The following is a 16,244-nucleotide window of genomic DNA, read 5'->3' as shown; positions in this document are numbered from 1 at the left end:
GGAGATGATACCTCGGAGGATTTAGCCATGAGGCAACTTTCTTCCTCCATATGTATGACCTCATTGGGGGATTCACTTGGTGATGAAGAGTTAGTGGAGAGGGAGGCAAGAGCGACCAACCCATTAGAGGTTGCATCTTCTTCATCATCAACATCATCATCTCCGGAGGTATATTCTTCTTGAGTTGATAGCACAATAGATGTGTCCAAGGAGGACCTTGCCATGAAGCAATGTGCATTCTTGATGTGAGGATTCTCATTGGGAGATTCAAAGAGAGATGAAGAGGGAATGTTGGTGGTGACAATGGCGGCCACTTCCTTTGAGCTTTCTTCATGTTCATCATCACTAGAGCTTTCAACTTCATCGGAAGAATATTCTTCCCTAGTCACTAGCACAATTTTTGAGGGCCTCTTGCCCTTCTTGGTCTTGTTGTTGTAGAATTTCTTCTTGGGGGCTTTTGAATATTTGCCCTTTGAGTCTTTGCTCTTGTCCTGGGGAATGAGTCTTCCACCATGAGTTTCCCTATTCTCATAGGGGCACTCGGCAATGAAATGACGCTTGTCATTACAATTGTAGCAAGATCTTGTCCTTGGGCCCGAACTTGTGGTCCCCCTTGAGTTGTTTCTCTTGATGTTGTCTTCCTTGGCCTTGGATGGGTCAACCCAAAAGGAGTTAGCATGGAATGCCATATGGTCATGGTAGTGGTGTTCCAAGTCTTCCGGATAGGACATACTCCAAGATGCCCTATAAGATTCTTGAGGAAACACTTCTTCAACGGAGTTGACCGCCAAGGCAAGGTTGGACCCTTTAGTCATCCCAAGAGCTCGATTGCGAGAATCATGAGAGTTTTGCTCAAGCACCTTGAGAGCTTGCATCTCGTGCACGACTTGTTGAGAAGTGAGAGAGGAATAGCATTCCCTCCCGACAAGGGTCTTGACATCAATGGGTACAAACGGCATCATGCATTCAATGTACTTCTCCTTGATCCAAGAGTCATTGATGTGGGTGGCACCAATAAGCCGGAAGGCATCGGCAACGGTGAGAAGTCTTCCATACATGACTTCATGATCTTCATCCGGTAGCCTCATGAAACCTTCGGCTTTATTCTTAAGAGCATTATACTTGTTCCTCCTCGTGCTCTCACTTCCGATGCAACTAGCGGCCAACCCATCCCAAGCTTCCTTGGCGGTGGTGTAGTTCCGAACATGATGCAAGTCCTTTGTCCCCACACTAGTTTGAATCATGTGCAAGGCGGTGTTGTTGAGTTGACTATCAACCGCTTCTCTTCTAGTCAACTTGTCGGGGTTGTATGGCTTGAAGCCTTCCAAGATGATTCTCCAAAGTTCATTGGAGGCACTGCAAACATGAGAGCGAAACTCAAATTTCCAAGTATCGAAATTCTCAAAGGAAAACTTAGGTGGGTCGCCCCGAATGTTCATATGGGGATGGGGAACCGGTATATCGGGAGATAGAAAAGGTGGAGCTACTCGATTGTAGCTCTCACCTCCACTAGTTGCCCTAGGAGATGCAATGGGATTTTTGATAGTGTTTAAGTTATCACTTTCCACGGGTTTGGTAGAGGAGGGTAATTCCGAAGCATCTCCCTCTTCTAACGCACCCGTGTCCTTTACCTCTACAATGGGGGCCTTGGGAAGGACCGGAGTCAAAAGCTCGGCAATCATCTTTTTCATGCTTTCCATTTGGGATTCCATGGAGGACTTCAATGAATTGAAGTCTTCCATGGAGACCGTCTTGGCGGCCCCTTCCGAAGACTCCTCGTTCGGCATACTCTTAGGCGGTTAAGCCCGAAATATGAGCCGAGGCTCTGATACCAATTGAAAGGATCGTATGCCGCACCTAGAGGGGGGGGGGGTGAATAGGTGCTAACCAATTTTTAGTTCTTTTCCAATTTAGGCTTGACACGAAGGTAAATTCTCTAGATATGCAACTAAGTTAATTTACCTATATGATAAGATAAGCACCTAAGCAAGATATAGCTACGCAATAAGAGATAGAATAGGATAGAGGTAACCGAGAGTGGAGCACACGATGACACAGAGATGATTCCCGTAGTTCCCTTCCTTTGCAAGAAGGTACGTCTACGTTTGGAGGAGTGTGGTTGCTACGAAAGCCAAACCAACAGCCACGAAGGCTTCACTCGGATCTCCGGTGAGCAACGCCACAAAGGCCTAGCCCACTTCCACTAAGGGATTTCCTCGAGGCGGAAACCGGGCCTTTACAAGGTTCTTGGGGCACACATCCACAAGCCGAATTGGAGGCTCCCAAATCCGTAACAATACAACAATCAACAACAACACATCAACACAAATCAACTAGGGAACCAAATAGGAACACTAGCATGAGATCCCTCAAACAAATGAGGGGAAATGAAGAACGCTTCGGTGAGGATGTAGATCGGTGTCTTCTCCTTCGAATCTCCAAAGATCAAGAGCTTTGGTTGGGGGAGGAAGGAGATCTTGCAAATCTTGTGTTCTTGAGGTGGCTCTAATGGTGGTGAAGCTTGGCAGATTTTTCTTGCAATGATTGAGCAACTTGTCCCTTTGGAGAAGAGAGCTATTTATATGATTGGAGCTCTCAGATCTGACCGTTGGGGCGAAATCCACTAACACCGGAAGTTCCGGCCAGGATGGCCGGAAGTTCCGGCTGGCACCGGAAGTACCGGCCAGGAGGGCCGGAACTTCCGCCAGGAAAAAACTTCATCAGACATCCAGTTCAGAATATGTTTGGGCGGAACTAGGGCGGAACTTCCGGTGACCGGAAGTTCCGGCCAAGTTCCGGCCAAGTTCCGGAATTGTGAGAAAACCTTACTGGACTATACTGAGCCACAATTGCCGATTTCTGGAACTTGCCCGGAAGTTGGGCGGAAGTTCCGCTGACCGGAACTTCCGGCCACCAGCATCGGAACTTCCTGCCAGGGAACAAAAACATCAAGCAAAACTGCGCCGAAGGGCCTCTCGCAGAACATACCGGGGCGAAGTTCCGCTCGTCGGGGCCGGAACTTCCGCCAGAAGTAAAAAAGGCCTTCAGAACTTCAGAACAGGCAAACCATCTCGTCGATCAAATATATATTCCGAAAACTTGTACCTGTCTACATCAACACACATAAATAAATACTTAGTGTTGACCTCGAACACACAAAACCCAAAAGGGCGGGAAATGTTCTTTCATATTCCCATCGGAAGCGTTGGCTGCGCACCCGATAAAAAGATGGAAGCATCCTCAATGAAGAAGAACGGACCTGAAGGTTCTAACAATCTAGCTCTTCGGCTTCTCTCTAAGCTTACACCTTTTTGAAGACCCGATAGATTTAAAAGTATCGGATGATGGAATAATTCGAAGCCGTCGACATCAACATCAAGATCTTCGAGTAGTACAACTTGAGTCTACGCACGGTTGTAAGCACCCGCTCATAGACTCGGGGGCTACTCCCATCGGGAGCGCTGTTCGCGTACCCGATAAAAAACAACTTCGACTCTACATCAAACACAAGATTCAACGTTCTTCGGATGATCAAGACATGCGGATGATGACAACTTTAGTGCCTACCCGAAGCTTCACTTCGACCAGACACTCGTGGGCTACTGATGTGGGCATTACCCTTGGGATATCCGACATTGCTATACCCGATGCAGATTATGAAGATGGACCAGCACAAGGACTCGGCAAGTTGGACCCACACGTAATATCAACTTGGACTACAAGAAAGAAGACTCTAATTTGTATTCTACTAGGACTCCTGTAAACCCTAGTCTGGTTGCATATATAAAGCCAGGCAGGGCACCCCTTTTGATGAGATTCAAAAACAGAATGCATACACGCGATACGTCTAGACATCGCAACCCAGCGATACGCATAGACATCTCAACCCGCAGATTAGGACTAGACTAGATACAACAATTCCGCCAACGGAGACCCATATATACATAAATTCATATAGTAGATTGCTAGCAGGACGTAGCGATCCTCCACCGCGGGGACGTGAACCTGGGTACGCCGTACCTTCTCTCGCTTTTGGAATCTCTTTCGTCGCCTTACGCCCCTCATGGTGGGCATTGCTGAGGAGCCGCCTCGACAGCCGTCCATCGCTGGAATTGCGTCGGTGGCCGCGCGGAGGCGAGGATATGGCGGTGGGGCAGCGACGCGCGGGAGGGAAAGTTCTTGGCAGGTTTTCTTCACGCACGGGTAGAGTGATGCCGCCTACTGCAGCCGGCGCCCAAACTATACCGTTCAGGATAGTGTAAAATGTTTCGCGCCTAATTTTTAAATTTTTTTTATCGCGCTGCATGGTTTATATCGTCTGCTGGATGAATTTTTTTTTCCTCCGATATTGCATATCGACGGTTAATATAGAGCGTGTCTGATTTGGCGTACTCGTGTTGGAGATGCTCTAAGCTCAAGGAGTCATGTGCCTGTTTATTTATTTCTAGTTTGATAAAATCCTGCCAACGACCAAACACGCCCCTAATCTAACACAATTCTTTGTTAAAAAAAAATCTAACACAATTCGCAAAAAGTTTACTTCTTCCTCCTCTTCATCTGAGGTTTTAGCATATAACACCAGATGTTGGTGCTCCTTTTGCACAGAACCACAACATTAGCTTCTTGTTGCAAGAAACACCAACATTTGGGTTAATTATTTGCACATAACACAAGATGTGTAATTTGCTTGTTTGACAAATAATTAGCTCGCCGGACCCACTGTTAGGACATATGTGGCAGCCACTATGGTCGAGCGAACCAATTCGACAAACAGAGCCTCGTTCCAGTGGTAGATTTGCAGTGGCGGGGGTAATTGCCTGCCGACGGCTAGGAGGACAGAAAGGGGACAAAACTGAAATGGCGGTGAACTACGGCATGCCAATGGACGGAGACCACAGATTGGCTGAATAGATCAAGCAACGAGGACAAGGGGCTGGCCAATATGAAGGAGGGTGCCGAGTGTGGCCATCAACTGATTCTCAGTGATTCATGTGTTTTTGTGTGTTGTGTACATCAAAAGCTTGTATGGGGTGTCGTGTTTTCCTCCGACGCCTTTGCATTGGTTGCAACAAGGTTTAAAATAGTGTGCATGTACACTAGACTCGTGGTGGCAGAGGAGGCTCGCTCGGCTCGTGCAGAGGATGGAGATGGAGGATACTAGCTGGGCGACGCAAGCGTAGCGGAGATGCACCTAGAGGTGTCGTCTCACGGCTCGGCATCACAGCTAGGTTGGGAGTGCACCTCAGGCGGGGTGGCAGAGACCTGTGCGGTTCCTCGCCGACAAGTAGCCGAGGCTGGCTAGGGCTAGGTGCAGCAGGGGTCACGCAGGTGACCGAGGCTGAAGAGCTATGCTAGTAGGCGACAGGGCCGGATGTGAATGACATAGGCGGCGGGGTTGGGCGGTAAGTGATGCCACGTCTGCTAACAATGGGCCCAATGATCTAATTATTCATTAAAGTAGCTAACTATGGGTGTTTGTGCTCCATGCAAATAATTAACTCAAACATTGGTGTTCCTTGCAACAAAAAGTTTGGGTTGTGGTTTGGTGCAAAAAGGGCACCAACAAGTAAGTGGTGTTATATGCTAAAACCTCTCTTCATCTAGGAGCCGCCACCGACCGGCCGCGTAGTCCTCGCCGTCACAGTTCCATTCCACACCTACCGCTCCAGGAAAGAGTAGCTCGACGAGCAACCGAATCCATGGCGACGGCGCCGTGTCCTCTCCCTCACAGGTGTCTGTTCCTCCTCCACCTGGCCCTCCTCGCGTTCCTCTTGGCTGCGGCCCCGGCGGCCGATGCGTGGACGGGGGAGATCCGCGGCCGCGTTGTCTGTGACGTCTGCGCTGACTCTGCCATCGGGCCGGAGGACCACATCCTCGAAGGTCAGCCCAACCAACCTCTCCTCCTTCGGATTTATCTAGTTTCCATCGCCGTCCTCTGAGCTCACCTTGTCACCGAGCTAGATTTGGATCCTACGGAACCTGGTTCAGCTGTTTGGTATCTCGAAATTTAGGTGTTGGTTTTCCTGGTACAGGGGTTGAAACGTTGAGCAGGCCAGTTGTGCTCTAGTGGAGAAATTCTTGCGTGGAGAATCCGAGAGTGCTTTGGTATTATTCCGTGGAAATTTCCTGTGGGGAATTGTGATTGAACTGTTAGCCTTTGTTAGGCGTATAGGAAGCGAGAAGCAAACGTGAAGGCTTTCGTAGGTTGCTGGAATTGAAGCCATATGTCTTATCAGTAATATCAGTACATGGTGATATTCAGCAAGAAATAAAACGCAAAGGCACCGATAGTAAATAGCCCACATAGCACAGAGCAGTAGCGGAGCTAGAGCATTTGGAACCCGGGTGCCTAGGGGGTGCCTCAACAGATAAAAAAGATTTGTAGGGGGTGCATAAGTGGTGAAAAAAAACTATTTAACAAAGGATTTTGTTTTGTACTGGGTCATAGAGGATACAACTGATACGTTTATTGTACATGAGAGGTTGATCAGGAAATCACCAGTACCAATATATACAACACAGAGGATAGAATCAAAAGGTCGCACCGGTAGTAAATAGCTCATATTGCAATAATATGCTGAGTTCCACGCTTTTCCTGACGGTTAAAGGGCATGCATGTATGTTGCACTGTTTGACAGTTTCTGATTAGTCAAATTGAGATGATGAATTGACGAAGACAGAAAGACAATAGGAGGAATTAACAAATAAATCTTACAATTTGGAGCTCTGTAGCTTTAAAAATAAAGGAACTACAATATTGTACAGGTAAAACTAAAGCCAGCATAAAGCTGAATGTAAAGAACATAGTTACAGCGATAGCAGCAATTCAGAAACTGCAAATAGAAAAGGTATCACGACTTCACGAGCATATTAATTATACAGATATCAGAGCATAAGCAACCAGATCTCTGAATTTCCTTGCAGAGCACTGACCGAACCTTTGTTATATACAAGCAACTACGTAACCTAGGTACCCTAGTTAGTAGATATATGTAGAAAAAAGCACTGGAATTGCATGTCGGCTTCTTGGAACCACATGGTTCTCTGTTTCATATGCTCCAAGATGTAGGCAAGCTAGATTTCCTAAGCTGTTTTTTTGTTTGTATTCTTCGCGAGTTCATCCAGCTTTAGCATACTCTTAAGTTGTCTTCTCACTCGTATACTTGAAGTCCCGCTCCCATGTTACAGGCTGTCATGACTGTCAGCTAAAAAACTCCTTTTGGATGTTCTTTTGTTTCGCAAAATGTGGGTGCTGCGTACACAACTATAATAGAAGGAATACTCCTCTTCCTGTTGGTCCAGACCCGTTGCGCCATTGGTGCTATTGGTGGAATCGATAGAATTCAAGCCATAAATTTTACTCCTTCCGGTTCAAAGTAATTACCCCAAAATGAATATATCTAGACATGTTTAAGTATGTGGATACATCCATTTTTGAGCAATTATTTTGAACCAGAGGAAGTATCTTATTTTGCTACCCATGTCACTATATGCAACTGAGATTCACTGACTTTAAGTCTGTTAACCACAAGCAACTGAGTCACGGACTTGTGGACCACACATTTATTATTCGGCCGCTCGTAAGAATTGCTAATGCATCTCCCTATAGAAAGACACACTCCTTATGACCGTGAATATGAAAAGCAGGGTTTAGGTTGTAGGTCCACCTTTTGCATTGATAAATCAGTGGTAAACACACTCATTAATCAAAGAAACAACTGCACGCATGCAAAAGACACACTTAGGTGATAAATGAATTCAGCAAAAATGTTGAAGCGAAATAACTTCCATAAATATAACAGGCGCAGAATAGGCTTACATATGTATACATGTACTGCTCCCGCTGGGACACACTTTCACTCTCTTACAACAGGTTCATAATGGTAGACATAATGCAAGAAGATAGGTATAGCAATGGTAATAAACTAATTGAACCATTATCATTTGGAGAAAAAGATTAACCTATTTGTTTGCCCAGTGACCACCCCATGATGTAATTAAAAAAGCATGAGTGATTTGTATACACTGTTGACTGCAATACAAAGAATGCACTAGAAAAGATTTACATCAAAATAGGTATTTTTTGCATAGTTACACAAAGATAAATATATTGGTTCTGAAAGATGAGCTTGTGGCACAACATTATTCTTCATATGCAACAGAAATAGGCACATCCATGCTAAAGTAACACCTTGAGTCCTTGACTGATCAGCACAACCCTCACCACCTCACCACACACTTGTCCTTGCAGCTGCCTCGTCGACGCTTATAACAGTCCTCCAAAATCAGTAATACTATAGACCATGAATTATACTAAACATATAATCAGTTGTTCTAGTCTAATGGTGCACATCTGGATTGTAATTGACACCTTCATTTTCGTGCAAGTAACGTAAGCAAAAAAGCAACCCACAAAACATATCTGTCAAAATCAGTGAAGACCCAGGGGGATCAAACCGTTAAACCAAGCTAAGTATTGCTTTTACCACAAAAATAAGGAGAGAGCAACCACCATCAGTTTTAACCAGGACCAAAAGAGCCAAAAAAAAAAAAACAAGGCATGCACTGTACACATCCTGCTTGCCATTGTCACATTTGGTGTATGTCCCAACTACCCAAATCCTAGCTTAACCCCAGACAAGTTTAGCATGTCTAGGCTGCAGTTAAAAAACAAGAATTCAAAAGTAGAAACCAACTTTTTGCATTGAAATTTATTGGCTAGCAAGACAACATTGAAGAAACTTAACCACTGAAGTGCCTTTTTAGAAGAGAAGCCCAAAAGGTGGTTCGTATCAACTTTTATCATGCTTCTCTGCTTGAAAGTGACCAAAATCACAACTGACAACCTTGGAGCAGACGCACCTAGTTACAGCATCACAGTCACTAATAAGAAAACAATAAAATAGTTGCTTTACTGTCCATAACCAGAAGCAGCAACAAATTGCAGGGATTCAGTTTAAAAAGCAGGAGCTTTTACCTCAGTTTAAAAACACTGGCTTTTGGAGCCTTTTCTACGGCATGTGAATGGTGTGGTATTTGAAACTGGGTTAGCGGAGGTTCAAGTTACCCCTGGGAACAGGGACTGATTACAAGGAAAATCGGGGAACAAATAATTGCCCTCCAGGCTTCAGTTGATATTGTGGCAGCCAAAGCTTAGAGGCTCTGAAACTTGCATAGGGTCTGACGTGGTGGTTTAAGGTACTCCTGGGAACAGGGACTACTGATCAGAAGGAAAAGTGGGGAGGCGGCCCTCCAGGCTTCAGTTGGTATTGTCCCAGCCGAAGCTTAGAGGCTCTGTAACTTGCATAGAGCTTGACATTTTCCTATCACGTACTGACTTATATAATAGCCTGTACCAAGTAATCAAGGCTAGGATACTGACTCTCCTACCATGTAAGTTACATGTTACATGCCCTAATGCACGCAAAAGCATATACTAAAGACAGCCTTGAGTCTTTGCTCATCAAACAAAAAATCCATAGATCAGGAAGAAATCTGAAAAGATCTGCTTGTTCTGGTTCTGTCGAGTGATGAATCAGATGACGCATGAATGCCAACGAGAAGGAAAATCTATGAGCCAAAAGATAAAGTATCAGTATGAACATATTGAGATGCCTATATTTTGCTACTCTGGTCCAGCACTTCCCGGTGGCCATTCCTAGAGTTATCACCTGAGTCGCCGGTGTCCATTTCCTAGAGTTGAGTCAAGCTGTCTTTGGTTCCCTCTGGGCCTCTCCATCCCACTGCTGACACTGCTTCTTTCTCCCCTCATATCTTGAACTTTATCTCCCATGTACTGCTAGTTAGTCTTTCTCTTACCCCATTTTCGTTTATTAGCTTTGGATTGCACATTACGTTGTGCGCAATCCAAGTTTCTGTAAGACAATCATTCATATTCTCCTCTTGCTCATGTATGTCTTTGTGGCGCTATAGGTGCCGAAGTTGCTGTCCTGTGCATTACGAAATCTGGTGAGGTCATCAACTACCAGGCATTCACAAACTCCAAGGGTATCTATAGTATTGCAGAGACGATGCCGGAGAGCGACCGGTGGGAGTCATGCTTGGCAAGGCCCATCAGCAGCTTCCACCACCATTGCACCAGGAGGGGCGATGCACACTCTGGGGTCAAGTTCACATACAACAAACAGTCAGGGAACTCGCACAACGTCAAGACATTCCTCTACAAGCCTGTGAATGTTCCTCTCTACTGTAGCTAAATGACACGAGTTGGCAAATATACAGGGTGCATTCGTTACAGGGTTTGATATAGGTAAACATGTACGATGTGGATAGGGAATGTGTTGGCCGACCTGTTCTTGTAATCATCTGCTGCGTGTAGATTGTTACTCATGTCGTCGTTTGAAGTGATTTGATGTTGAATGCATAACGATTGTGTATTATTACTACAGTATATGTTTTCCGTCTATTTCGTTCGACGCCCCGTGGGCGGCGGCGCAGACCGCTTGAAAGAAGGCGGAGACTGATCACCGATTCCCAACAGGGGTGTCACCACCGTGAGGTGGACAAAGGAAGACGGCGAAGAAGGTGACGCTAGAGTCGTAGGCATATGCTACAAAGTCGAGTAAGACCTAGTGATGTCTGGCGAGTACAACTGTTGCGGCGATGACGGAGGGGTAGAGCCGTTAGTCATGCTATTGTCGTGGGATTGTTCGCTTAAGAGTATCCTCAGTCGCGTCCCCAAAGGTTTTTGGGTGCGCCGGACATTTTATCGCCCTGAGCGTGTCCCAAAGCCCCTTTTCGCCCGACACAGTTCAATACGCTGTCCGGCGCCGTGAGCCCGTCCCTGCTTCATAGGGAACGCTCCGGGCGCGTCGGACAGAGTGAGAAAACATGCGGGTACCCACCTATCGGCGACCAAATCTAGAACTGTAGGTTCCCGTCTTTTATTTCTCATCGCGCCTCCCCTCCCGTGCCTCCCACCCCTCCGCTGTGGCTCGATTTGCCGGCCGTCTCGACGGCCAATCTCTCCTGAGTCGGGCACCGTTGTAACGGTTGGCTCCCTCGCCGTATTTCTCGCCGCCGCCGCTTCGCCAACGCGTCCTAGAACGCACCACAAAATCCGCCCTCCTCTGCGCACAGAAGGTGTTCGGCGGCTTGTCTGGTAGGAGCGACATGTCGTTGTTCGTTGCCTCCTCTGCCGCAGATGAATTTTAACCAATTGTTTTGCTCCATACATGGATAGCGAGGACAAGATGATCGTCCAAATGATGGAGGACGAGCAAGACTTCGACGATGACCTTCAGGAGCATTTGTCGATCATTGCGTCCCTCCAAAACATGCTTGACGCTGACACAGAGAAGAGGAAGAGGCCGCGCCGTGGAGGTTCAAAGGCGGGAAGAAAGAAGTTGAAGCCTCGCCAGAGGATGGAGGGGCATACCATGTTGCACAACAACTACTTCGCAGATGACGCAACACGACGCAACACATGCTGACAATTTTCGGCGTCGGCATAGAATGAACTTCATGAATATCCTCCACGGCGTTCGAGATTTCGATCCCTACTTCAAACTGAAGCACGACGCTGTTGGCACGGCGGGGTTCTCGTCGATTCAGAAGTGCACCACCGCTATGAGGATGCTTGCATATGGAGCGCCTGCTGATACACATGATGACTACCTTCGCATGAGTGAGTCGACCTGTGGTGGGAAAGTTTGGCAAGTACTACTTGAGAGGGCTAATTGAAGAAGAGACTGCAAGAATTATGGCCCAAAATGTAGCAAGAGAATTCCCTTAGATGCTTGGAAGCATCAATTGTATGCACTGATCATGGAAGAACCGCTCGTTTGCTTGACAAGGTATATACAAAGGCTGTCATGGATATTGGTGCGGTGCTTGAAGTTGTGGCAGATTATGACCTATGGATTTGGCATTCTTTCTTTGACATGGCGGGATCGCACAATAACATCAACGTGCTGCAACGGTCTTCGGTGTTTAGCAAACTAGTGGGAGGTCATGCTCCACCATGCCACTATGAGATTAATGGCCAATATACCAAAGACTATTATCTAGCCAATGTCATATATCCAAAATAGGTGACTTTTGTCAAAATAATCACGGTGCCATCAGGTCAGAAGAATTGCCACTTTGATTTGTGACATGAGGCTTGCGGGAAGGATATCGAGCAGGCATTTAGTATGCTTCAAGCTTAATTTGCTATTGTTCGGTACCCTGGTCTAAACTGGTCTCACGACCAAATGTGGGAGGTGATACAGACTTGTGTTGCACAACATGATCATCAAGGATGACCGCAAGAATCGGTTCAGGACACATGTTGGTTCCTATGAGTGTCAGGATCCTCTTGCGGAGGTTGATCATGAGGTGCCTGCTAATTTTGCTGATTTCCTCGCCATGCACGCATATATCCGTGACAACAATGTTTACGAGCAACTTCAACATGATCTCGTTGAGCATTTGTGAGGGTTAAAGGATGATCAGCAAATGCGGCGGTGCCTTGATCTAGCCCCACTTATTATATTTGTTTAGTTTCTTATTGCTTATTGTATTTTAATTTGAAAACAATTTTAGTAAACATATTTATTTGTATGTTATGTTTAATAAAATGGTTGTGTTTTTGAATACTCTAACAAAAAAAGGACTCGATTGGGCAGCGATACCCCAAATGCGGCACGAAGAAATATCATCCCCAAACGCTAAATCCGGTACGTTTTAAGGGACGCGGTTAAAGATGCTCTAAGTTTGTGCGTTGTTGCGGTGGAGGGGGGTGACGATTGCGTTAGAGGGCTCGAGGATTTGAACCTAAATTGCCATCTTTTTTTAGGGCAGTAAATAGCGAGGGGGGGGGGAGCTGTTATCAGGTACCATAGATAAAATAAAATATGAGGTCAGGCTAGGCCGAAAAAGGGCTCCGAATGGTCTGGGCCGATTCCGAAATTTACTAGTTAGTGAAAAATTAATTTTGGAAAATCGGCAAACGGCTAAGCTTTGCCCGCTGCGGCGAGAGGAGGGAGAGATTAAGCGTGAATTTCACAATTATTGATACTCCCTCCGTTTCTTTCTATAGTGCGTATAGATTTTTAGCATTTGTTTCAGAATATAAGGTTGTAGCTTGGCTTCCTCCCCGTTCAGCTCCCACACAACATGCGTGAGAAAAAATCTATATAAAATTGAAAACAATTAACTGAGATTCCTAATGCATGCCCCAACGGTTTCTTAAAATTAGGCAACAATGTTTTACTTTTCTTAATTGAACTTGGCTGCACATATATGGAGAATCAACAAGAGAGATTTGTGGGATTTGTTATGGTAAGTTAGGAAGATATGGATTTCCAAAATTTTATGTTGATCTCAAATCGTTCAGCTAGGGAATCTTGTGTAAAAAATACTCTTGCGCTAATTTCCGTGCCAAAAAACTATATATACTATAGAATGAAGCAGAGGGAGTAGTAGACAAGTCATTTTCAAGTTGCAAAACAATATCAATCTAGGTGTACTGGTCCAAATGTCTACACTTCCTTCTCGGCTATGGGCTCAGTGAGTTTTAATCCCCAAGCCATGTCTTCGCAAGCCTGGACATGAGGCACCATATTATTGGTGTGGAGGACCATATTGTATTCTTTCCTGGTGCACTCGAAGTATGCTGGCCCCTGAGAGCACGGCTCCATAGACATGGCCCGTTTGCATCTTGTGTCGGGCAGCTTCCGGTGCACAGGCCTCATCATGAGGTACGGCGTGAGCCCGCCGAGCCCGCTGCCAACATAACCGAACGTCGACCAGCCGCTGGTGACGATGGCGTCGGTCATGCTCAGCAGGTACATCTCGGCCAGCGCCTTCATGTCGTGCATGGCCAGGAAGAACTCCTGGAATTCCTCGTGGCTCGGCTGGTGCACGCTCACCACCTCGCCGTCAGCGGTCGCCGACTGCCAGTACATCTCCCGGATTCTGTCGTGGTGCCACCCGCTGAGCCCTGTGACCAGGACGGCCTTAGTTCGGGCACGGGTCTGGAGCGGCGGCGGCACTCCTCCGGCGCCCGCCACCACCACGCCCGGAAGCAGGTGCTCCTGCGACGTGCACGCGAGGATCTGATCCAAGATGTTTTGGGGCGGCGTGTCTTCGTCCAATACCCTGATCTGAATGCCCAGCGTCTCGTCGGCGTTCTTGAGGTAGGAGTCGTAGAACCGCGTGACCATGCCCCAGACGTCGTTCGTCGGGTGGAGGAGGTACCGCGAGATGACGTAGAACACGGCGTCCTTCCTGGGGAACATCCGGTGGAGCTCCTCCTGGTACGCCGGGTTGAGGAAGAGGCTGGGCGCGATGTAGCAGTCCGTCCTCAGGACCACCCATTGCACCCGGTGGAGGAACTGCCGGTGGTCGTCGCAGTAGGCGAGCCTGTTGGCCGCGCTGGCGCCGTGGTCGAGGGTGATGTACACGAAGCGGTGCTCCGACGACGCTGGCCCGGTGTTGTTGCGCAGCGTCACGTTCGCGTAGCTCTCTGCCGCCTCCTCGCTCAGGTCGCTGTACCCCTCCAGCGGGAAGTCGAGAGGGAGCAGCCATGTCGTCCCCGGGAACGGCTCGCAGAAGATGTCGCCCAGGGTCTTGGCCCGGTCGACGAGCAGCACGCGGTTGGTGAGCATGGCGTAGAGGAAGGCCGAGGCGGTGGCGAGTATCCGGTTGCCCAGGCCGCGGTATGCTAGCAGCACAAGGTAGCTGCAGCCGTCGACGGTGTCAACGTTCTTCTCCCCGGATTTCAGCCGCTCCGAAGCTCTCGTGTATGGCTCGGTGCCTGGCCCGCACCGCCGCTGCAGCGCCTCCTGCTCCCTTAGCCGCTCGATGAGATAGGGCGTCGGGGAGCGCGTCATGTTCTTGCGGTAGTACACGGACTGGTACCGGCTGGCGCAGGACTGTTCGTCGAATCCTGGAAGGAGCAGGCCACCCAGAAGCACGTCCTTCCTTGATTCTGCAAGTGAAATGCATCAAAATTTCAGTCATGCTAATTCACCGATCGAGGTGAACCAATGTCGCTTGGATGCCGACGGTGACCACTCCCAATTGCAACTACCTCGTCGAGCTCCTAAGCCGGCCACGGCGGACTTGATCCATACCGCCGGATCGTCGAGGTGGCCGCTGAAGATGAGGAGGACGGGTGGCATCATCATGATCAAGGCCACCACCACAGCGTTCACCACCGAGCTCCATCGTGTGACGCAGACAATGGACGGCTTCTTCGCCTTCTTAACCGTGAACGACGTTGCCTCCTCAATCTCTAACAAATCCGGCCCTCCCCTGCTGCCATCGGTGTTCATCTTGGGCTAGCTTCGTCAGATGATACTTCACTTGTAGTGGCTCCTAGCTATGGACGTCTCTGAATCGTTCTTGTTTTGAAATGCGAGAGAACTCTCACTTCAGTAACAAACCAGTTTCTGCAATGTAAATTAAATACACGTCTTGCATTCGATCGGGTACAGATCGATTTCTTTTTTTGGAGGTTGACGGGTACAGATTTCTGTACTTGATGATACTATACTTGTCATCATCATCATCATCATCACGAAGTAAACGCAAGTACCAAGATTAAGAAAAACTCCAAGTAGCCATGTTAGCGTGATGGTTAACCGTCCACTGCTACTAGCTGCTTCGTAATTGGCCCATTGGGCTGTGTGATTTGTTTGCTCAATTCGTTGCAGGGAATCAGTTGTTAAATGACAGATCGGTGGAAGGCGCTACGACGCTGTTTACAAACGGTCGCCCTAAACAAGACAAAATACAAACGGTCTCCCACCGACGACCGCCCTTCGTCCGTTCTACAAGTTGGCTTGCATACCAAGAAAATTATTAGCAGCGATGAGGTAACCAACTTATAGTGGGGAGTAACTTAAACTAGTAACATGACATATGTTACTAGTCTAGTTACTACCTCCATAGTGGGTAGTAACTAATATATGGTGTCATGCATTGTGTCATTTACTATGGTTTAGATTCAACTTGTCTTGGGTGTGTGAAGTTATAGTAACATAGCTAGTTACCACCTCAATCTCTTTCTTCATTCATTGTCATGCCATGTCACCAAAATGCCTTAGGTTGTGTGATGTTACTAGCTAAGTTACTCCCACTATGAGCAGTCTAATAGGTGTAGTAGTGAACCAACGTTCATTCCCTCGACCTAGCTAATGTGATGATGGGGGTATCCAAACCAACTAGTTTTGGTCCTTGGTTTGACGACACCACATATATAAAGAGGAGATCGTAACTCTTTGGCTCTATACTTA

At 47.3% G+C, this 16,244-nt stretch overlaps 2 protein-coding genes across 2 annotated transcripts; one reads left to right on the top strand and one right to left on the bottom strand.

Annotated features, from left to right (window-relative positions):
- The first annotated feature begins 5,598 nt into the window (after window positions 1–5,598).
- Window positions 5,599–10,221, top strand: LOC124685229. Its single transcript, XM_047219559.1, has 2 exons — window positions 5,599–5,880; window positions 9,934–10,221. The coding sequence occupies exons 1-2, from the start codon at window positions 5,700–5,702 to the stop codon at window positions 10,215–10,217; spliced, it is 465 nt and encodes a 154-aa protein (XP_047075515.1). The 5' UTR covers window positions 5,599–5,699; the 3' UTR covers window positions 10,218–10,221.
- A 3,263-nt stretch (window positions 10,222–13,484) lies between these two features.
- LOC124706823 (galactoside 2-alpha-L-fucosyltransferase-like) lies at window positions 13,485–15,281 on the bottom strand. Its single transcript, XM_047238495.1, has 2 exons — window positions 15,038–15,281; window positions 13,485–14,935 (listed from the first exon to the last, which is right to left on the bottom strand). Exons 1-2 carry the CDS (start codon window positions 15,279–15,281, stop codon window positions 13,485–13,487), a joined length of 1,695 nt encoding a protein of 564 aa, XP_047094451.1.
- Between the last annotated feature and the right edge of the window lie 963 nt (window positions 15,282–16,244).

The sequence above is a fragment of the Lolium rigidum genome, chromosome 1 (genome assembly GCF_022539505.1).
Source record: "Lolium rigidum isolate FL_2022 chromosome 1, APGP_CSIRO_Lrig_0.1, whole genome shotgun sequence".
In the NCBI taxonomy this organism is placed as follows: Eukaryota; Viridiplantae; Streptophyta; class Magnoliopsida; order Poales; family Poaceae; genus Lolium; species Lolium rigidum.
Note: the sequence above shows the minus strand (reverse complement) of the source record. Positions and strands in the feature narration are given on the sequence as shown.